General features: G+C 37.8%; 2 protein-coding genes across 2 annotated transcripts in view; one reads left to right on the plus strand and one right to left on the minus strand.

The window, feature by feature from the left end:
* The window catches only part of LOC141835684 (NADPH-dependent aldo-keto reductase, chloroplastic-like), a 40,359-nt gene extending 19,172 nt beyond the window's left edge, over positions 1–21,187 (plus strand). The window contains exons 11-18 of the mRNA XM_074723054.1: positions 58–169; positions 285–366; positions 627–647; positions 1,362–1,567; positions 14,404–14,533; positions 18,747–18,943; positions 19,033–19,156; positions 20,547–21,187. Of these exons, the coding sequence (XP_074579155.1) occupies positions 58–169; positions 285–366; positions 627–647; positions 1,362–1,567; positions 14,404–14,533; positions 18,747–18,943; positions 19,033–19,156; positions 20,547–20,852 (1,178 nt within the window). The 3' untranslated portion in view covers positions 20,853–21,187. The remainder of the gene's footprint in view (positions 1–57; positions 170–284; positions 367–626; positions 648–1,361; positions 1,568–14,403; positions 14,534–18,746; positions 18,944–19,032; positions 19,157–20,546) is intronic.
* On the minus strand, positions 8,378–9,359 carry LOC141835999 (uncharacterized). Its single transcript, XM_074723415.1, has 2 exons — positions 8,696–9,359; positions 8,378–8,531 (listed from the first exon to the last, which is right to left on the minus strand). The coding sequence occupies exons 1-2, from the start codon at positions 9,357–9,359 to the stop codon at positions 8,488–8,490; spliced, it is 708 nt and encodes a 235-aa protein (XP_074579516.1). The 3' UTR covers positions 8,378–8,487.
* Positions 21,188–23,768: the final 2,581 nt, after the last annotated feature.

Genomic DNA, 23,768 nt, shown 5'->3' on the forward strand with positions numbered 1-23,768 from the left:
GTACACCTTCGCTTTGCAAATATAGATGATACACTGGGTATTGAATTTTTCATTCAGGAACTAAAGACAAAGTCATATATAAATACCATCTAAATCTTAGAGAAGCATTGGCTTCTGATTCATGGTTGCACAAATTACCTTCCATTCACAAAAGTCATGGAACATTCAGGCAAGCTTTTCACTGCGCATGCCTTCTTTGTTCCTTTCACCTCTCAATTCATCAGTCCATTGATGTTGTAATATCATTTGTCGTCTGAACTGTGAATATGGCAAATTAAATTTAGTGGAACCGAAGTATGCTTTTCCACTGCAGAGGAAGATGACATTGATGCATTCATGGAATGGATGTTTCCCTTTGTTCAAAAGGTTTGCCTTTGTTTCTGAAAACTTGTACCCACTTTACAAGCAACATGTTCAATATAAAAGTGATAAGTGAATCCGGTGAAAAGAAAACACAATGAATGACCTTTGGAGTTATCTGGGAAATGATATTAGCTGTTTTTGTTGATTTCTAATAATAGACAAATCTACTAATATTTAGAATTCTTTTGTTCCTACAATGATATCTTTTATGGGTCAATACTATGAAGCTAACTATGTTTTGTTCTTTCTTTTTCTTTTTGCAGATACTCCTACTGAAAATGCATGTAAGATTATCCTGTTCTGTTATTTTTAATTTCATTGCAAAGATAGTATAATTTATCTCTGGTTTTTGCTTCCATTTGGTTTTCTTGCAATGTTGGTTTAACAACTCTAATATGATTTCTAGGCAACACTAGTATCTTGCTTGAGCTTTCTTGGCAACCTGTTCAGACTATAGGAATCTATTTATCATAACTATTATATTCGGGTAGAGGTGTCACATGTACAGTAGTTGATTTCTATCTTCTATTAGCATGAGGTCAGATGTCTTTTAACTCAACAACTTTCTTTATTTTCTTGGGATTTCTAGCATGGCCCTTAATGGAATCTCGCCTTTGTAATTACATTAATGGTGTTTTTTCTTCCTCTTTATTGTATGGCCTCATATAAACATGAGTTTAGATCCAAGACAATAAATTCCAAAGTGATTTATGATATGATATCAATCTTCACTTGTTCGACTGAAGCAAATAATGAGGGCTTCACATGGTCTATTTAAGACCCTTAAAAAAAAGGTTTATTTAGGAGAACTGTACTAAATGCCATTAGTTTTTTTTATTTAAAAATGATCATTTTCTGAAATTTTAAAGATTTTTTGATAAATGTGTAGACCTTTTTTTATCACTTTTGATAGGGCATTTGATTCTAAGGCTGGACTATATTATTTTGTCTAGCATATATCTCATGCATAGGTTTGTTGACTATAACCACAATTCAAGCTTCTGCAGGATATTGCAGTTGACCTCATAGCTGAGCACATAGATAGTCATGGGTCACGATGTGATCATCTCATTCAGGAAGCTGAAGGCATGTATCTTCCTCTTTCCATGTCAAATCATGAACGACTACTTTTGGGCCTCGAAACCTATGTTCTCAGGCACAGAAATTCTTTAAATAACGAGTGTCATATTTGCTTCTCAAGCAGGTAGTTGGTCTAAAGTCCAAACCATGACATTTTATGTTTGTTTTTCATTGCTGACTAATTTTTATACTGTATGATTGGTACTTTTAGACTTGAATATTCATTTGTTTCTGAATCATAACTATTGGTGGAAATTGTAGTTGTTGCTTTTTGTTTTTGCTCAAAATCCTATGATTTCACTTGCTTAAGCATGATAAATGACCTCTATGTTTGGTTGTATCTACAACATGGTTTAACTGTTCAATGTTGGCACATTAGTTGATGCATATCAGACATTTTAAAGATTAGACTGTTTTTTATTCTAGACCGTGTTTGGATATAATTTATCATCCGAGTTTATTTTACTTTTATTTGAATATTTTATTTTGTCCATAGTTAGACTTGGTTTATTTTATTGGATTATAAAAGTTGATATAGAAGACTTGAAGCTATGTTTATGGATAATTTTGACCATTAATAGTCTTTCCTTATTTCCTCCTCTTTAATCCCTTAAAAAGATGCAACATAATCGCTAATTGCTTATGGTTGTCAATCGTTTGTCAAGAGTTAACCTATTGATTTTGTTTGTGCAACTTTTCTTATCCATCCAAGTCAATAGTTATTTATGACCTTTACTTTATGGTTGTAGTATAAAATTTTGATAAGAATATTTGAGAGTTATATACCAATGTTAGAAGAAAAATTGCACAATGGAACATACAAGATACATGTTGATGCACATAACTGGGTACAACAACAACAATTAAGTCTTTATTCCTACTAAGTGGGGTCGACTGTATAAATCCTTCTACGCTATTTGGCTCGATCCCCTACTATATCTTCATCTATATTTAAATGAATTTTATCTCGTTTTATCGTTGCTAACCAAGTATTCTTTGGTCTCCCTCTTCCTCGATTAATATGCGTATTTGTCATAGTCTCACATTGCTTAATTGGGACATTTATTGGTCGCCTAATTATATGTCTACATCATCTTAAACACGTCCATCGGAGTTTTCCCTCAATAAGTGATATACATTATTAGGTAAGAGTACAAAATTGGAGACTATGCCCATGCATATGCTTTGAGTGCTCTTCTAAAGGCTCTTTCAAGAAATTTTATGTTCATTCCAATAGCTCATTATGTTGTGAGAAAAATTAGTTCTAAAGTTTATTTCTTTGATTTGCCAGGGATCTCAAATGTTAGTCTAATTTCATTTGCAACCTTACTAGGAGATATATGAGTCTTTGGCTTGCCATGTTGCTTGCCCCATAGGTTGCGGTCTTTTTAGTGTCGCTACTCCTATTGGCTAGAGTTTCATCTCCATAAATCAAAGGCATAATTGATTCACGAATAATACTTTCTCTATGGTAGATCACAAGGTGATCTTGTCCATTAGGAAATGTTCCTAGATGTCTATGAATGATAAACTCATATTTTTGTACTAACCAATTTTTGAAATATTGAGTCATGTCGCTTGGTATACTTAATATTGGCAATAACAATAATTAAATCCATGTGCCTCTGCATATCCTTCATCCAAATTGAATGTAGGTCGTGTCGAGCGACATAACTTGATATCACAAATGCTAGTTAAAAGCATGCTACGACCAAGTCAAAGTTCAATGACTTTTAATCCTATAGTCTTCTGGTGAGCCTGTTTACTTTCAAATATAAGCTTATAATAATTAGAAAAATCAATTTAATTAAAATTTTGGAGCAACATGTTGCACATGTTAGTGCACTTGTACCCCAAGTGGTCTAGTATAATCTTGGTTTTTATGCTTGGGTAAATGATTTAAGTTAAATTTTGTTTGTTGGATTTGATGTGTGTTGAGTCTGTAGGGATAGTAGGAACACACATGAAACAACTCTGGAGTATTGACCTGGTGCAACCTAGTTGGTAGTTTGATGGCTCGAGGTTCGTAGATCAGAGAAGGTTCCAAGGGACCGCATAGTGAGGAGCATTGAGGTAGTGAGGATGAGGGACAAACTTTAAAGGCAAAAGTGTGAAGGATGGCACAAAGAAGAGTCGTGAGCTTAGGTGCATCCAAAGGTCGTGGGGCATGAAAGAAGAGGATTTTGAGGTGAAGTTAAATTGCAAGGGTAAGTCTCCAATGAATTATGAGAGTTGAGTGACTGAACCCAACTCAACTTAGGTGGACTCAATCATAGGTAATCGTAGCTAAGGTTAACTGGTGGTTGAGAATCCAATACCCCAAATGGTTTCAGGGTATAAGGGTGACTAGTTGACTAAAGTGTAAAATTAGCCGACCGGTGGTGGAGTTAACTAAAGTGTAACAATCAATCCACTATAAACTAAAACCCTAATGTTATTGTAAATTGATGTTTGTAGTTTGGAGCAGCCAATTGATGTTGAATTCCAATCAATTGAATATGAGGAGCCAACAAATAGAATGTTCATGGATGAGTCGACTGGATAGTTGGCTGATGACATAAGTCGACTACTAGTTAGTTTCTAATCGATTGATGGTTTACATGGAAAGTAGAAAAGAGTCATTGTTGTGCATCAAGAGTTAGATCACAAGGAGTAGTCAACTAATTTGATTGATGGCGACAAACTCGATTGTTGGGTGGCAGACAGTCTCACAATAGGATTTCAAAGGCTATAAAAGGAGGGCTTCAAGAGGCTTTAAAGGTTGGCGGATTAGAGTTCTTCATACTCTAACAATAGCCTTTTGCTTTCCTTTTATAATCCTCTTTGTAATCCTTGCAGTGTAAGAGGTTTCTCCACCTCTGATAGAAGACTGAGAAGGAGAAAGTATAGATGCTTTCCGAGGGTGACTCGCCTGACGAGTCATAAACCATGGAGTAGCAATTAGGGGTTCCAAACCACGTTAAATTTTTGAGTTCAGTTTGTCTTCTTGTGTATTTTATTTATGTTTCCACTGCATTAATATTTTCTTGAAGATCAAAACATGAAATTGAACTATGACGACTATTCATCCCTCCCCTCGAGTCGACCATCCACGTTTCTACAAGTGGTATTAAAGTAAGGAACACTTCATTGGACTAATTATCAAGAAATCAACACAAAGATGACCAAGATAGCATATGAGCGACCAAGGACCAAATTGAACTTAGTGAAGGTAAGTTGAAAGGTATATCATTAAACATTTTTCTTTTGCCTGACCATTTGTTAGGCAAGGTAGGGGAGTACAAAAACGCTAAAGATCTTTAGGAAAAAATCATATAAGTTTCTACTCAAGAGGAGGAAGCTCAAGAGGAAGCAATTGTGGAGAAGAGTGAAGAAGAGTTTGAAAATCCACAAGAAAAGAAGGAAAAAAAGGAAAGGTCAACTCATTGAAGAAGTCAATGTGGATGAGAGTCTAGTGGAGAGCCATCCACTTCTTTAAGGAGTAAAGAAGGGCAAAATTCGATTGAGGAGGAGATTGTAAAAGTCCAAGCCTCAAGTGCCTCTACCCAAAAGAAGAACAAAGAGCATATCATATGCTTTGGGTGCAATGAGAATGTACATTACAAGAATCGATGCCCACTCATGAAGAGGTAAAAGAAAAGGTTAATCCTAAATTTAGTGAATTATGTAATATTTCAACTAATCCAAATTGTAGGAATAATGAAGAAAAGAAGAAGAAAAAGTACATCATTTGCTTTATGTGTGGGGAGAAGGTCATTACCACACGAAGTGCCCAAAGAAGGGGGAAATCAAGAAAATGAAACATTTAAAGGAACAGAGAAGAAATTTAGAGGCCCGAGTCAAGGGGAACTCCAAAGGTAAAAGGGAAGCTAATCTGTAACTTAAATTCAATTTTAAGAATTAATTCTTCCATGCATAATAGAAAATATTATGTTTATTTATCTATGACACCAAAAGCGAAAGGTTTTAGACTTAGTAGTGTAAAGATAAAATATTATTGTGACGAATTAGGAATTGTATATTATATCAAATCCAATAGTTACAACTATATATATAGATAACAGGGACCTTAACCCTAATATGTATAATATATATATGGGCTTTAACACCCCCCTTCAAACTCAAGGTGGAAGTGGAGATTCTGAAATATTGAGTTTGAGTAAATGAAGCCGATGTTGCTCTCGAGTTTGTGCTTTAGTGAAAAAATCTGCCACTTGTAGTTCTGAGGGCACATACTGAAGAGCAATTGTTTTCTGATGACAATGAGACCGAGTAAAGAAAGCATCAACACCAATATGCTTTGTAAGTTCATGCTTCACAGGATCATTAGCAATCTGTATGGCTCCAGTATTGTCACACAGAAGAGGTGTAGGAGCATCACAAGAAATACCAAAATCTGCTAATAACCATCGAAGCCATACTATCTCTGAAGTGGTAGTGGCAAGTGCTCGAAGTTCTGCTTCTGTACTAGAACGAGATACAGCCACCTGCTTTTTGGACTTCCATGCAAGAGGAGAAGAACCAAGAAAAATGCAATAACCTGTGACAGAACGACGATCTGTTGGGTCACTTGCCCAGGTGGAGTCTGAGTAAGCATGAAGCTGAAGTGGACTATCACGAGCATAGAACAAACACTGAGAAGATGTCCCCCTTAAGTAGCGTAGTACACGAAGCAAATGTCCAAAATGAATGGAAGTAGGAGCACTCACAAACTGACTCAGAATATGAACTGCATGAGAAATATCAGGTCTGGTAACAGTGAGATAGACAAGGCTGCCTACAATACGCCGATATCGAGACGGATCCTCAAGAGGTGTACCATCAGTAGAACGAAGTTGTAAATGAAGATCCATAGGTGTCGCAGCGGTTCGACTGTCTGTAATGCCAGAACTATGAATAAGGTCTTGTATGTATTTGGACTGAGAAAGGTAGTAGCCATCTGCCGAATGTAATACCTCAATCCCTAAGAAATAACTGAGTGAACCCAAATCAGACATTTGAAATTGCTCACTAAGTTGCTTCTTCACACAAGAAATGTGTTCCACATCGTCTCCCGTAATCAACATATCATCAACATATAGAAGAAGCAAAGTGCGTCCATGTGGAGAGAGATGAATAAATAGAGCAGGGTCATGATCACTAGGTAAAAATCCAGCAGCTTGTATCACAGATACAAAGCGCTCAAACCAAGCACGAGGAGCCTGTTTAAGACCATATAGAGCACGACGAAGGCGACAAACATGACCAGGAGGAGCATCAACACCTGGGGGTGGTTGCATATAAACTTCTTCATGCAAATCACCATGAAGAAAAGCATTCTTAACATCCATTTGAGAGATGGTCCAAGAAGAAGTAGCGGCCACAGCAATAAGAGTACGAACGGTAGTCATATGAGCAACTGGTGCAAATGTCTCATCATAATCTCGTCCTTGAGTTTGCTGAAAACCTCTAGCAACAAGACGAGCTTTGTATCTCTCGATAGAACCATCAGACTTGGTCTTAATTTTGAATACCCATTTAGATGTAATTGGCACTGCATGTGATGGTAGTGGAACAATATCCCAAGTGCCTGTACGATCAAGAGCAGCAAGCTCCTCAGACATAGCAAGTTGCCATTCCGGAATAATAGAAGCTTCTTGGTAAGTTGATGGCTCGACACTCACACATGTAAAACCATACTTGGCAGCGGGACCAATAGTAGCACGATCTCTTAAATTATATCTTGGACCAACCTGTAACTCATCAGGAGCAGTATGAGACTCATCAATATTATTAGAAACATCAACAGCAGGTGAATCAGGACTGGCCGTGGTGGTAGAACTAGATGGAGACACTGTGAGATTTGTGGGACGACGATGGAATACATGTGTGATAGGTGGTTTAGGATGAAATGGAAGTGGTACAGGAGGAGGTGTAGTCCCCTGTGAAGGTGGCGTGATGGAAATAGAAGGAGCATGAATGGGGGTAATATGATGAGGAGTAGTGACATCATCAGAGGATGAGATAGGAGGTAAACACAGGAATGATGTAGATTCTGTGGGAGAATATGAGGGCTGAGTAGAGGGGTTATAAAAGAAAGGGCGATCCTCAACAAAGGTCACATCACGAGAGATACGTATGCGACGAGAAGAAGGATCATAACACCGATAACCTTTATGTTCAGGACTATATCCTAGAAAAACACACTCAACAGATTGTGCAGTCAACTTAGTTCGCTCACGAGGTGCAAGCAAAACATAACAAGTACATCCAAAAACTCGGAGATGATCATAACTGGGAGAAGTACCAAAAAGAACTTCGCCGGGACATTTGCCAGACAGTTTGGATGAGGGTTGTCTATTTATGAGATAGACAGCAGTAGAAACAGCTTCACCCCAAAAATGAGAAGGCACAAAAGATGAAATCAAAAGTGTGCGGGCAGTCTCTATAATATGACGATGTTTGCGTTCAGCAACACCATTCTGAGCATGAGCACCAGGACAAGAGAGTTGAGCAAGAGTACCCTCAGATGACAAAAATTGGCGAAAAACATCAGACAAATACTCTCCCCCAGAGTCAGAACGAAAAACTCTAATAGGAGTAGAAAATTGTGTGTGAACCATGCGGACAAAAGACTGATAAATAGAACACAACTGAGAGCGATGTTTCATAAAATAAACCCATGTATATCGAGAATGATCATCAATAAAAATGACATAATATTTGTGACCACCTTTTGAAGGAAAAGGTGCAGGACCCCATACATCAGAATGAATAAGATCAAAATGTCTAGCAGAATGAGAAATACTAGATGAATATGGTAGTTGTATTTGTTTTCCAAGTTTGCAACCCTTACAATGAAAATCAGACTCAATAGTTGTATGACCTAAACAACCTTTATTTATTAATGTGGACAGTCGAGACCCACAAAGATGACCAAGACGATGATGCCACTGGGCGAAGGAAGAACAAACAGAACCCGATGTAGCGGATGACACACGAGCAGAAGTTTCAATGGAAGAAGGAAGACGCAAAGTATCCAGGATGTAAAGGCTAGGAACACCTTTACGGCGATGGCCAGTCCCAATCACTTTCCCGCTTCGACGGTCCTGAATAAAACAAGATGAATCATCAAATCCAACAAAACAATTTTGGTCGGTAACTTGACCAACCGAAAGAAGATTCATGGATAACTGAGGTGCAAAAGAAACATTAGGTACAGAAAAATAAGGATTGCAAAGTGAACCCTGATGAGTGATATGACAAGATGTACCATCAGCTGTCCGAATAGAAGCTCCATCAGTGACCGGCTTGCAAGCGACCAACTGGGACTGATCAGATGTCACATGAAAAGAAGCCCCTGAATCAAGTACCCAAGACGACGAAGGAGCAGTAACAGGTGAAGCAGCAGCAATAGACACTGAACCTCCAGGAGTGGAACTAGTACCACGACCACGAGCACCACGGGCAACTCCACGGGCAGCACGACGTGCACGATAGTCAGCCAACTTCTCTGGATGAATAGAAAAACAATTCTCTGGAAGATGACCAGTCTTGCCACAATGCTTACAGGGCTCTGAAGGGGAGCTTTTCGGTGCACTGATCCTCTGAGAAGCTGCCAACACACTATGAGAGACAAATGCAGAAGAAGACATAGACTTGAGACGTGTTTCTTCTGCAAGTAAATCAGACAATGCCTGTGCCATAGTGAGATCAGACGAATTGTGAAGTAATCGTGTACGAAGAGAATCATATTCAGCCCGAACTCCCATAACAAATCTGTAAGTGAAAAACTTTTCAATAAACTTGTGTGTTGGACAAGGAACAGTTGTACATTCTGGTATCATGGAAATCAGTGATCCCATCAAACGATCAAAAGCAGAGTAGTACTCATCAATGGACATATCATTCTGCATAATTTCATGAGTTTGCTGCATGAGATTATGTAAAAGAGCACCACTATCCTGAACATAGCGCTTCTTCAAGTTGTTCCATATGTCCTTAGCTGTTTTGAACTTAGAAAGACTCATAATCATGGATTGTTTAGTACTATTGACCATGGCAGCCATCACTTTTCCATCATTAATATGCCATTCTGTTATTGCAGCAGCATTACTACCATCATTCTTAAGCACAGGTGGAGATTCATTTAAATGAAAAAGTAAACCATAACCCCTTAATGCAGTCTCTACACAGAAAGCCCACTCTGGATAATTCTGACCATCTAAGGTGATATTAATAATAATTGCATTTACATTTATTGAAGACATCTTGAAAAATGCTCGTGATTATTACCAAAATAATAGGAAGAACCTGGCAGAAGTTTCCCTGATCGGTCAGTCCAAGGTGGAAGGCTAGATCGTCGATTACTGTTAAGGTTCAGAAAATGAGGAAGCCAAATAGCCGGCTGTGGCTTTTCCTCTACTCCGGCAATGAACAGCGGCGGCAAGGGAAACCAAATAGCCGGCTGTTGTTGCTGCTGTTGACTGGAAGAAGAGGCAGGCTGCTGGTTTCCTCGCCGGAATGACGCCGCCACACGGTTGGGAAGAAGACAGGCAGAGCTCGGCGCCGTGAGGAGATGAACAGGGCAGCGAAGAAGATGGAAAACACTCACAGCCCTTCTCGCGCGATGCGCGTGGCTTGCAGTCGGGCGGAGAGGATGCGCCGGCAGAACACCTTGAGGAAGAAGGAAGATGGCAAGAAGGAAGATGGCTCCCCTCTACACGGCTGAGCGGAGCAGAACAGAGGAGTCGCGATTTCCACGCGAAGACCGATCGGGAAGAAGATAACCGGCAGCAGCGGCTAGTTGGCTCTTTCCAGTCGCGATCGGGGAGTAGGCGGCGCGCAGAATCACTTGCGCGCGTGGAGAGAAAGACGGCTCGCGGCGTGATTTGGGAGAGAAAAACGACGACGACGGCAGAACCGGCTTCCTTCTCCCTCAGCGCTGCAGAGGAGATCACGGCCGAACTCAGAGAAAGACGGCTCGCTGGAACGGACGGCAGCAGCGCTGGAACGGACGGCAGCGGAGGAGGATTGGCGGCGAGACGCGAGCGATGCAGGGAGACGCGCGATGCTGGAAGACGCGCGCTGGAGGATGCTGCGAACAGGACGCACGCGAAGATGCGTGGCGGTGGAAGAGGAAAGGAAAACCTAAACCCGCCGCTCTGATACCATGTGACGAATTAGGAACGTATATTATTATCAAATCCAATAGTTACAACTATATATATAGATAACAGGGACCTTAACCCTAATATGTATAATATATATATGGGCTTTAACAACCCCACAAATATCCCCCTCCAATAGGGGATATTTGATACATGGGGATATTTCTTTAAATATCCCCTCAAATATCCCCTATTGGAGATGCCCTAAGAATAGGTTTAGAAATGTCTGAAGAGGAGAACAATTCTAGAATTTGAAAACTAGAATTGGAAAATTAAGCATTGAGGGCAAAGCTTATGGACCTAGAGAAGACCCTAAAGAAATTTATACAAGAGTCTAGGAATTTAAATATGGCTTTATGAAAGCAAAAGCCTAGGAATGATTGATCGGGTTTGGGATATCATTATTACCTCATGTTAGGAAGGCAAGAGCCGAAAAGCTCTCCTACCACAGAGTATCATTTAACTATGAAATGGGGAAGAATCCAAGGGTGGAGCATCCCATGTTGCCATTCAGATTTAGGAAGCTCTCTAAGGGTGGAAGCTCTAAGGGGAGCTCCATGAGCCAAGTTGGGACTCATGTTTTTTAGATTTCAAGTTAGGGATGCTTGGGATACTAGAAAGGGTCCATAGGATATGCCAATGAGTTTGGAGATGAACAAGAACTTAAACCCTCAGGTATTGTTACAATAAAAGCAGAGTCATGTAAGAGAAATATGAGAAATGTTTGTGAGGCATGAAATTATGATTAAATTGTATGGGATGCCAAATAAACTAATGCAATGATGTATTTTAGTTTGGGTTTGGCTGATACATTGGATGGAAGCCAAAACTAGGATTTTAGGTTCATTTAAACCATTTAACTAGCTTTGAATTTTGTGTCAAACTTGGGAATAGTAAGGAATTTTGGAGAAGATCTATTTTTTTGAAAGTAAATATGGATTAAACAAACCTCTCCACAAAATTTGAGAATTTTGTGAGGCTTGTGGAATTTTTAATGCATTTCAGAAATTGGCTTGGGTGAGCTATTCAGAAACAATAGTTCATTGTTTCAAGAACTATGTATTGGTGGTCATCAATTAATTTGAAAAGTTCAAGAAGTCAATTGATACTCTGGCTGAGAGATGAGTGTTGATCATGTTTGAGATTAGTTGACTATTACATGTTGAAAGACTAAAAATGAGGTTTCACTTTAGGGAAATGACTCTAGAACTTGGTATTTGTGCATAAGATCCAGTGAGGGATTTCGAATACAAGCTAAGAGTCATTATAGATGTATGCAACCAACTATTGGGACATTGTTGGTGCATCTTTTTGATGTATGACAAAGGGAGAGAGAGAAAAGGTTTAATTGGAAAACCACTTATTGCAAGGTTCTCTTATGTTGGGATTAAGAGGAACCTGATTTGATATTAGAGGGAGATGTGAGGAAATGTTATTCGAACCTTGATCTCCTTTAATTGTGGACTTGGAAAATTCCTAGCTCAAAGGGGGAGCCTAGATGTAGGTCCCGATACATGATATTGCATTTATGACATATATGTTAACATTTTTTGTTGTCGTTGTTGGTTCCCCTAACTTAAACGAATTCCTAAATATTAAAAAGAGGAAGATTATTGGTGCAATCATGCCCCAAGTGGTCCAATGTGATTTTAATGTTTGGCAAAGTGTTGAAGTTAGGTTTTATCTATTGTATTTGATGTGTGTATTGAGTATGTAGGGATTGTAGGAACACACATCGAACAACTCTGGAGCATTGACCTAGCATGACCAAATTGGCATCTTGACGACTCAAGGTCCATAGATTGTAGATCGGAGAAGGTTGCATGAGTCAACCGAGGGATTGCAAGATGAGGAGCATCGAGGCAGTAAGGAGGATGACCGAAGGAAGAGAACTTTAAAGGCAAAGGTGTGAAGGATGGTACGGAGAGGAGTCATGAGCTTGGGTGCATCTAAAGGACATGAGGCTTAAATAAAGAGGGTTTTGAGGCAAAGTCAAGCTGTAAAGGTAAGTCTTTAATGAATGGTGAGAGGAGAGTGACTTGTACCCATGAGGGAAAAGATTAGAACTCAATTTAGACAGATTTAATCTTAGGAGGTTGTAGTCAGGTCACAACTGACTGTTGATAGACACTGTGATCGGAAAACTCAATACCCCAAATGAACTTGAGTATAAGGGTGATGAGTCTACTGATGATGGACATCATCCACTAGTGCTGGAGTCCACTAAAGTGTAACAATCAGTCGACTGTAAATCATAACCTCGAAGTTGCGGTAAACTGAGGTTTGTGGTTTGGAATAGTCGATTTGTGTTAGAATTCTAGTTGATTAGAGGATTAGTCGTCTAGTCAACTAGATCAATGAAGAATAGTTCTGTTCGTAGTTAAGTTGACTAGGTAGTCGACTGATGACATTAGGTGACTATCAGTAAGTTTCTAATCGACTGATGGTCACGTGGAGAGCAGAAAAGAGTTGTTACTACATGTTAATTGATTGATGGCGACACAAAGTTAGTTGTTGGGTGGCAAATAGTTACAGAACAAGATTTCGAAGGCAAAGGAGGGCTTTGGGTGGCTTTGAAGGTTGGCGGATTAGAGCTGGTCAAACCTAATGGAAGCCTTAGTTTTCCTATTTCTTTCCTTTTCTAATCCTCTTAATCCTTACATTTTAATAGGTTTTTCTACCACTAGTAGATGACCAAGAAGCAGAAAACTATAGAAGCTTTTCGTGAGTGACCTGCCTAACAAGTCATAGGTCATGGAGTAGGAATCCGAACTATGTTAAACCGCTGAGTTCAGTTTGGCTTCTTGTCTTGTGTGTTTTGTTTATGTTTCCACGAAATTAATATTGTCTTGTGGAGAAAAACACAAAATCAAACTAGGCTGACTACTAACCCCTCCCCTTTAGCTGGCCATCCATGCTTCTATAGCAAAAAAATATTAAACATCTCAAATAAAGATTATTATACTTGCCATTCTAGTGAGATCAAGTCTATAATTTTTTATAAATCAAATTAACAATGCTATCAAGACATTTTCTATTGGAATTGATTTCTCCATATCCTCTTAAATATTTTTACTCACTAAATGTTAGATTTGAATTGTGATAATTGGAACTACAATGATTCACGTATAGAAGATGGATGCATCTGGATTTGACTTTGGCATCACTCTTTGCTGTGGTTGGTGCTCTTGTAGGTGCACTTGGTCTTTCCCTCCCATCTCTTTTGGAAAGGGGTTATCTCTTTCTTTTGACTCAGACAATCAAATAATGGGTCATGAGAATTTTTTTCCTATCTTGGGCAAGTCTTGATGATATCAACTGAAGGAGGCAATACTATCTAACCTGTCAATATGGATGACATGATGACATTTACTCATGTCAACATAATATCATACTTAGTCAGCAATTGAAATGACACCTTTTGGTCGTGCCAACGAATTTCAATTGAAGCCATGCTCTTCATAATTTATTACTTTATCTTCATTTGTCTTCATGAATTTCAATATTTTGTGGTTCTTTTGTTTGAGGGAAATAAAAGAAGTTTATGCTCAAAAAGTTGTTTGAAAGTCCGATCAACTTAGTTATTAACTTTGAAGCATCAAGTCATGAAATACTTCCAATATGTCTTTTCATATATAATTTCTCATGTTTCTGAGTTTCTCAAGCACTATAATGCAAATGATTATAAATAGTTTGCTATGTTAAATATAACTGTCACATGCCATCAAACTAAGGAAAAAAAAATTTCTATATGCTTGGGTTATAGCTATTGAAATTCACAGATTAATATCATTGGTCCCTGACTCTTTAGAGAACAGTTGAAGTTTGGAAGTGGCTTCCACACACTTAGAAGTTCCAAACTAATGGTCGAAGTGGCTATAGTGATAGCTTCTGTTTCACCAGATAGTTGCCAATGGAGGTTGAACTGTTCTGCTACACAGGTCTTATTTTCTCAAAGTACTTGTTTCCTCATTTTTATTTATTTGTTTCATCATGAATCACAACATAGTTCAATTCCCATATGGAACTCCAATGTGACTTGGTGTAATTCTTACACATTCCAAGTTCAAAATATGGGATTACCTAGAAATGCTGCATTCTTTTTAGTTTGCCTGGGAAATTCATGCCTATCACTTGTTTTGTTTTTGCAAACCTAATGCTTTTCAATAATTGTTCTCCTTTGATACTACGCTTACCCTAAAATTTCATATTTTTCTTTCCTTTTGAACTAAGATTAGTTCTGACCTGTAAGTGATGAAATTCAAATCTATCAGTAAATCAGATTGTTGGTGCAGAATTTCTATGGTTATGCGTTACTTTTTCTGATATAATTTTAGCACACTAAGTCTGTTTCATCTTCTTAGGCACACCCAGAAAGGTAGTGTAGACTTCGTTTCTCTAGCTCCTAATTTACAAGTTAATGGCCTGATGTAAGATAGATAAATTATTAGAAATAAGCATACTTGCCTTATTCTTAATTGTTTATAGAATTAGTCATGTTAAATGCATAGAAGTTTCTATAGATACATGGATTTTAATCCCATCTACAGTGATAATAAGATATCCAAGTTTCTATTTGGTATAAAACCATTCCCATCCATCCCATCTTGTCTTGCCACCTTTGTTCTTTCTGCTCTTTCCTAAGCTACTCGTTGAGAAAATAAGAACTTCCTGCTTGCATTATCCTTCCTGTTACCTATCCATGCTAGCCCCTCCCTTTCCTGCCTCATGTTACCGAGTCTCTTAACCACAGCCTCCTTCATATCCTCTTTCACCTCTGCTCATAAGTTCAAAGTCCTTTCCTCCACTTGTGCAACCCCCTTTTCCATTGGCTGTTGCCCCCACACGTTGTACCTCTTCCAACCATTTCTATTTTTGTGAGACAACCCCTCAATAAGACCAATTTGTGATAAACCTGGTCGTAACCTATTCTCTTAGATCCTAATCACCCCATGTGCCCATCTCCTGTACCAAGCTGCAGAGAGCTTGGGAGACCCGTCCCTCAATGCAACCTACTCTCTAAACCCTCCCCCATTGTTCCATCTCTATTTTGTTCACTGACACTTAGAATATCTGATCCACCTTACTATTTTTGTTTAATCTCAGATGGTTTTGTTAAAGGAAAAGACTCTTTACATACCTCCTCACTATTTGTAGATAAAGTTCTATATCTTCCAGAGTTTCCCATGAGCACTCTTAGAAAATATTTAAATTGTTGTGTAATCTTCTATCTCATTAGTTGCGTTTTTAAGGATTTATGGTGAAGAGAATGGTTGGTGGTTATGGTACGATAAAATCTGTTAATTAGACAAATAGCTCTCCTCTAATGTTCATATAACCACATGTATAACCTCATAACATTGCCATGTTAGTCAACCTTTTTAGCGTAAAGTTAGAGTGTTCATTTCTATTCCTCCCTCACTAACTAAATTCTATTATGAAGCATGTGAGGGTAGTAAACATCGCTGTACCTCTTTTTCTTCTAGTACTTGTGAACATGCCTCTTTTCCCTTTAACCTAGTTCACTTGGTTCACTATAACATCTCGGGTCCTAGCCTATACTTAGTAATGTGGATTTTATTACTTTTTTTTACCTTTATTGATGATGATTGCATATGTATGACTTGAATCTACTTGTTGAAAAATCATATAAGATTCTTGATGTAATCAAAATTTTTTTTATGGCATAGAGATACAAATTTATTCTTCTATCAAAATTTTATGCATTAATAATACTCTCAAGTGCATACAATCAATTTTTTTCATGTTTTAGTTGCCCACAAGGTGTTATTCGCTAAATTCACACGTATCTTCTATACCTCCCAGTAGAATGGTGTTGATGAACACAAGAATCACTATTCTTCTTGACAACATTGCATGCAGTATGATGTTATTATGTGTATGCATAAGCAATTTAGAGATACAACTCTTACCTCGTGCTATCTCACTAATTCTTTTCCTTCGTATGTACTCTATCATAAAATATGTTTCATATTTTTATTCCCATCAAGTTGGCTTTTCTTTACCATTAGAAGTTTTTGGTTATTTTTGCTTTGTGCATATTCTTATCCCTAGATGTGATACAATTAATTTGTAGAGATACTCATTTTTCTTGAGTACTCCACCCACCAAAAACGGTTATAGGCTTTATGATCCAGTATTTTGATGATCTTATGTTTCAATTGATGTAATATTTTTTTGAAACATTATATTTCTTAATTCTTTCCCACCACCTTCTGAAACTATATCACTACCTTCCTGATAACCTCATTTGCAAATCCACTGACATCATGCCTTTTTTTGTCAGGCTTAGCTATTGGAAAATGTATTTCCACTATTACATCCTATTGCTTTTGTTTTCTAAATTTGGATTTATCCTTTGGCTAGTGTGCTATATCCATGCCAACTGAGAAAATTTATTGGTCAAATTATGATGCTCTTGGAGAGTCTCACTAGAAAGATAGTATGGATAAGATGCCTACTCTTATATCACAAGGAATATAGGAAGTAGTCTATTCTTGGGCTGGTATTCTCCTTGCATTGATCTCGGCTTCTCTGCTGCTGTGTAAAAAATTTGAAGACTGAAATATTTTATACCTCTAGATTGTCCAATTTCACAAATTGAGAGAAGGTAAGATCAAAATTTTAAATTCATGTCCCCTACCCTCCTATTATTGCCTAGTTTTAAGCAAAATAATCTTGGGTGAAATTTTGGTTCTGCAATTGCCTTCGATCCCACCTTCTCGTTGCTTCTTCGCATTTGGCAAGGGAGAGGGAAGATCATATGATGTATTTCCTGCCCTTCTCCATGGATTAGATCCCTCCCTTGAAGTAGACACAATATAAACGGTCTCTAGGAAAAAGTTGGCTAGAAAATATAAACACCTATTTGATGCGCTCGTGGTATTTTTTGCAACAGATTACAATTGATGTACCTACTATCGGTAACTCATTCTGACCTTAAAAGGGAACATGGTCATACGAAGTCAAGTTGAGTGGAGTTTGGTTGTGTAGGCATCAAATCAAGTGGAGTTCCTTCAGCAATTAGTGGATGGGTGCGAGTGAGACGTTTGTCAGTTGGCCTGAGTTACTTAGTGATTCCAACCAAATTGTTTCAGGATGATGAAGCTTGGGACAAGGTGAACAGATTGATAGTGGAGCTTGGTGCTAAATAACTTATTTAATTGGCTAAAATGAAGTTAAATGGGGTTGAAAGTATATGATGGACTGAAGCAAGTTAGAGAATGTCTGTTAGAGAACATTTTGTCCCTTTGAACGCAGATCTAGATGCCCCAAACGATTATAGTAACTTGCCTTTTAGTCTCATGGAGTGCGAGCCCATCTAATGAACTGCTAGGTGTTGCCTAACTATTGGTGCGTCGAGCTGCTCTCTGCTATTTTAATTCTCTTTTACCTGAACATGTTGGTCTAGGTTGATTTCTCAATAAACTCTTTTTCACAACCCTTTATTGCTCTGCCTACATGTCATCCATCCAATGATCCATTTCACTTATTGTATTGCCTGGAAATGATAATAAGATATTCAAGTTTGTACTAGGTGAATGGACTGAAACTTGAGATAATTTTTTCAGAGACCTGCCTTTATAGGAAACCTAATGTTAATAAACTGATTCTGAAATGCATGTAACAATGAAACTTTTAAAGATTAAGCAAAAGGTGCAGCACATTTAGTTTTTGGTAAACATAATGTTTTGAAGAAGTGAGAGTTCTCAACGTTTTTTATTACAACATTAAAAACATCTTATAAAAGAATAACTGATTTCTCAGTGTAAGATTTTTAAGGTTCAGTGTCCTTATGGATCAACTTTTTTTTGTTTTTGGTTACAAGGCTAATATTGCATACAAAAAATATGCCACATGGGATAAAAATTCGACACCAATAAAAAATAACCAGATGAACTAGCCATCACAGTAGAGGCTCGTGTGCTGCTTATGCTCCATGTGATTTCCAAATTATCGATGCTTACTGAGTGTCATAACTATGGATCTAGTTCTGTTTACAGCAGGTACATCAATTATATAGGTGTTTCTATGCTTCTGTTTAACTTGTGTGCCAAACTCGAAAGAGCAATTATATAGGCGTTTCTATGTTCCGTTTAGATTGAGGATTCTAACATTCAAGTTTTTCTGTAGGTTATGTATTTCCAAGACTTTGCACCTTTATCAGCTTCTCAGTCATCCCTTGATGCACTGAGAAGTGTTGATTGGCAAAATTATGGTTTCAGATTGAGGCAGAGTATTGTGGATCGGGATGGGAATGTGGTACTCGAATGGGAGGAGATGCCATTATGTGGCCACATTGACATTTTCATCCATTGTCATCGACAACAATATCCATTGCCATTGTCGTGTCGTAGATTGTTTCCATGTTATTCCGCTAATAATGTTATAACTATGTTTCCTTTAACCTCTTAAATACAGTCTTGCAAACCCATCAATGTGCTTCAGTTTATCAAAACCTCATCAAGAAAGCAGTTAAGATTGCAATGGACGACTTGAAGACCAAATATGCAGGATTACTCCTCAGCTGTCATGCACACAAGGTATGCCCTTCATGCAAGTCTTATGCTTCCCTTGACTTGTTTCTGAGGTATCTGCTATGCATATCTTCTTCTAAAGAGGAGGCTTTGACATTCCTGTTAAACTAATCATCAAGATTTTAGCTGCAATGGCTGGATTTTGCAACACCACACTTTTGTACCCATTGGAAACCAATTTAACCAATTAGATAAGGAGTGCAAGTGTAATTTGAATAACTATATTCAACAGGCCTACATTTGGATAGGATCATTCTAACTGCTTTCTTTTTCTTTAAAACAGTCTCCTAATTAGTCTACTATTTCTATATTAAGATGGAATTTGTCTACCATACAACTGCTCATATTCAAAGTTTCGAGAAAGAAACATTAGTGCCATAATTATCAGCTAATGTTTCAACTCTCTCTGTTTCTTTTTCTTTTTACAGAATCTGTACTGAACCAAACTGCATGTGTTGCTATTCATAAGAATCTATTACTACATGTTTGTTTAGTGCAAGCCAAGGTTCAAAATCTCGACCTGTGTTGAGGTTTTGATCTTGGACTGGAACGATACGATTTCGGTACCATATCGTATCGTGCTGATATATTTTCAATATTTTTTAAATATAAAATATATTAATTAAAAATAAAATATTTAGTATAAATATTAAAAAAATATAAAATATAAAAAATAATCTTTTAAAAAATGAAAATAGATAAATAAATAAAAATTTTATTATATCTTTTTAGAATTAAAATAAATAAAATATATAATTAATTAGATAATTTTATTAGGGTTTTAATATAGCTAGGAGTTGATTAAACTAATCAACCTAAGTTTTAATTAAAAAACATCCGAGATCCGTGACACCCACTTGCGACGCCAGCAAGGTCACACGATTGCGGCGCGGTCGCGAGCTTGAGGGACTCCGCGGTCGTGGGGGTCGTGTGACCCCTTAGCGGCGGCTGCGGGGGGCATACAACCCCTCTATGGCGGACGCAGGGTTGTGTGACTCCTCCACGACTGTGCGACCCCTCTGAGGGGTCGCGCGACCCCTCCACGACGCCTCCACTGCGCGCTGGGTCGCGTGATGCCTCCCCAGCTGCCACGGGGGTCGTGTGACCCCTCCGCTACAGTCGCGGGGTTACGCGACGCCTCTCGGCTACTGTGGGGCTTGGTGTAAGATCGTGCTGGTCAGCGGATGGAATGAAATGTTTCGTTCGTTTTGATTGGCTCGGTACGGTATTTTAATCCATGGTGCAAACATTACTGGCTGTTTTATTTAAACTTGGCAAGGTGTGTCAGAACTTGGATTCTCTAATATTAATTAGACAATGCAAACAATATAATTGAATTTAGTGTTGCATGTCTGATTTTACTGCTGCATTTACTCGTTTTTCCTTATTTTTTCAGATTCACAAGCATGTACCAAATCTTTCAAGAACACTTACTGGCTTGATCTTGTCATCTGATGATCCACAATTCCAAAATGAATGCGCTTCACTTCTTGGGCTTCCCTTAGGCGATGCTGACACTGAACAGAAGATGGAGTTGTGCATCAATGAAAAGATCAGTAGGATCATAGAGATGAATGATGGGAGGAGGAAAACACACAAACAAAGCGGTCCCAACCTTTTTGAGTGTGAAAGTCAGCTCGAAGGTCATCCAGGCGACATAGATGTTCTTGCTGAGGATGGAATGACAATCCCTGATCTTTAGATGATGTTTGGGACTGTTGCATCTCGAATCAAGGCTAGAGTTAAGGTGCCACTTTATACTGACTCCATATAAAGTATTTTGTTTATCACAGTGCAAAGTAGCATATCTGATGAAGTGGCATTCATCTTTTTAATTTTCAAATTAGTTTTCTAGCTGCTGCAACACAATTCTAGGAAGAATATGAATTTGACCTATGCTTTCGTTTCATTGTTGTCCAGTAATGATCAATATGGTGGCAAAGTTTTAGCTGCAATCGCCAACATTTACACTTCTTTGCTTCATATTTGTCATCAACAATACAATTTAAAAAATTATATATTTTAAATTTTAGATTATTTTAATTTTATTTGTTGTTGATTTTTTTAAATTATATATTTTATTTTTTAGATTATTTTAATTTTATTTGTTGTTGATTTTTTTAAAATTATATATTTTATTTTTTAAAATTTAGTCGATTTTTTTACATCGACCTTTTAAAAACGTGCACATTGAATACAATTTAAAAAATTATATATTTTAAATTTTAGATTATTTTAATTTTATTTGTTGTTGATTTTTTAAATTATATATTTTATTTTTTAAAATTTAATCGATTTTTTTACATCGACCTTTTAAAAGCGTGCGCATTAATGATCTCGTATCTTTTTCCTCTTTCATCAATATTTCTGTGTTCTTTTTCGCTTTCGTTCATTGATCTCTTGTTCTTTTTCTCTTTTCTTAGTGATAGGATGTTTTTTTTCTTCTCAGGGATGATCTCCCTTTCTAATTTTTTTCCTTAATAAGAATAAAAAATAAAGGATCTTCATTAATTCATTGTAAAATAGTATGTTAATTGTTGATTTTTTTATTACATAAATTAAAAAATGGCTATCTTTAATTTCACGTTATATTTTTAAATGAAAAAATTTGTAATTAGCCTGTTTAAATTTTGAAAACTTTTTAAAATATAATATGTTATCCGAAAGTTTAGATTTATTTTCAAAATTAAATATTTTTTTAAAAAATAATAAAATTAAAAATAAAAATAATATTTGAGATATTAAATCTTATAAAAAATAAATTTTTTCTCAATACATAGACAAATAGTTTATAAAATACTATGGATAATACGTAATAATTTAATAATATCTAAAGATTAAATAATTTAATAATTTTGTTAATTAAAAATTTTATTATCAAAAATTAAATATAAAATTTTATTAGTAATTTCACTCCTCAAATTTTTTTTAAATAATTAAATAATTAATTATATTAGGATCCCTGGAAGGATCGAGACGGCCCTGATGCATAAGATGGAATTAAGGCCACAATATAATATCAATTAGGGTTTGACTAGCATTAATTTATTAATTTTTTACAACAAGTATTTCAAGAGTGATATTTTTAATGGGATCGTAGATCGACGATACGTCCGACGACACAAACAGGTGAAAACCCGAAAGCGAAATTCAAAATTCGATCCGCTACACTAAAATCATTTTAAGTAATTAAAGGAAAACAAAAATACGAGCAATGCTAAAAATTAACAAAGTAGTTAGGACGACGTACGTCTAATTAATTCTACTTAATGGTGTTTAGCGACTCTAGTTACTCTTAAACTTGTCCATCTTCGCCCTAATCCTCGCCGGCCTCTTTCCCGGCCGTCCGTCGCAAGCGAATATTCCACTGGCCCCAGCCGTACGTCAGGTCCAACTCCACTCCGTCGTCGTGGTGTCATTAGCATCCTCTCGGCCTTCCGTCGGCTGCGGCAGGGGGTCGCAAAGGAGGGAGGAGGCGTCGTCGAATGTGAGGTTGACGTTGGGGGAAAGGGAGACGGAGGGGGAGGAGAACGCGGGCTGGCCACGGGGGGAGGCGTCGTTCCAGTGCTTGCCGAGGTAGAAGGAGGCGAGAGAGATTAGCGCGAGGACGGAGATCTTGACGAAGAGGTGGGATCGAAAGAGGTCGGCGCCATGGCGGAGGAGGAGGAGGAGGAGGGCAGATTTGGCCATGCTCACTGGTGGAGAGTGAGCTGAACGTGGTGACTGGAGACCCCCCAAATAAGGAATTGCTTGGCGTTCATTAATTTGAAGGGGAAAGAGTCGAGAAGCGTGGACTGCAAGGCACGGTGAGGGAGAACGCGAAGCCCGAGTTCGGATATTTAATATGATTTTATTATAGTGTAAAAATAATATTCAATTTTGCAAAAAGGGGATCCGTCACCTTAGCGGCCCCACTCGATCGGCCCCACGACCATCTGTGAGGAGGTAAATCGAGAAAGTACAGTTAATTACGACGCAGGATAAAAATAATATTCTATATTGTAGAATTAGTGGATCACGTGGTTACATAATAATAATAATTTTATCATTAGGAGGAATAATACACGTAGGATAGGTTAAAATAGATTAAATTTTTTCGACATCTTCAATCTTCATGTCAAATAGACGTATTTGGATTGACATCTTCAAGTATCGAGTAGGCGAAGATAGGTTGGACGTCTTTGACGTCTTCGAGTATCGGGTAGGCGAAGATAGATTGGGCGTCTTCGGATGTTGGGTAGGCGAAGATAGGTTGGGCTTCTTCGACATTTTTGGGTGTCGGATAGGCGTATTCGGGTTGGCGTCTTCGGGTATCGAGTAAACGAAGATAGGTTGGGCGTCTTCGACATATTCGGATGTCGAGTAGGCATATTCGGGTTGGCGTCTTTGGCGTCTCCGAGTGTTGGATAGGTGTTTTCATCATCTCCGAGTGTCGGGTACATCTCCAGATATCGAGTAGGCGTCTTCGGCATCTCTGAGTGTCGGGTAGGCATCTTCAATGTCTTCGAATGTTGAGTAGACATCTCCGAATATGCTATTTGATTTCTTTACCCTAAAGGGACAACATATGGGAGTGTAGGCTATTCTTCTTATTTATTTATAGTATTTTTAATAAAAA

The sequence above is a fragment of the Curcuma longa genome, chromosome 10 (assembly GCF_044706935.1).
Source record: "Curcuma longa cultivar G26 ecotype Majalengka, Jawa Barat chromosome 10, ITB_CL_G26_1.1, whole genome shotgun sequence".
NCBI lineage: Eukaryota > Viridiplantae > Streptophyta > Magnoliopsida > Zingiberales > Zingiberaceae > Curcuma > Curcuma longa.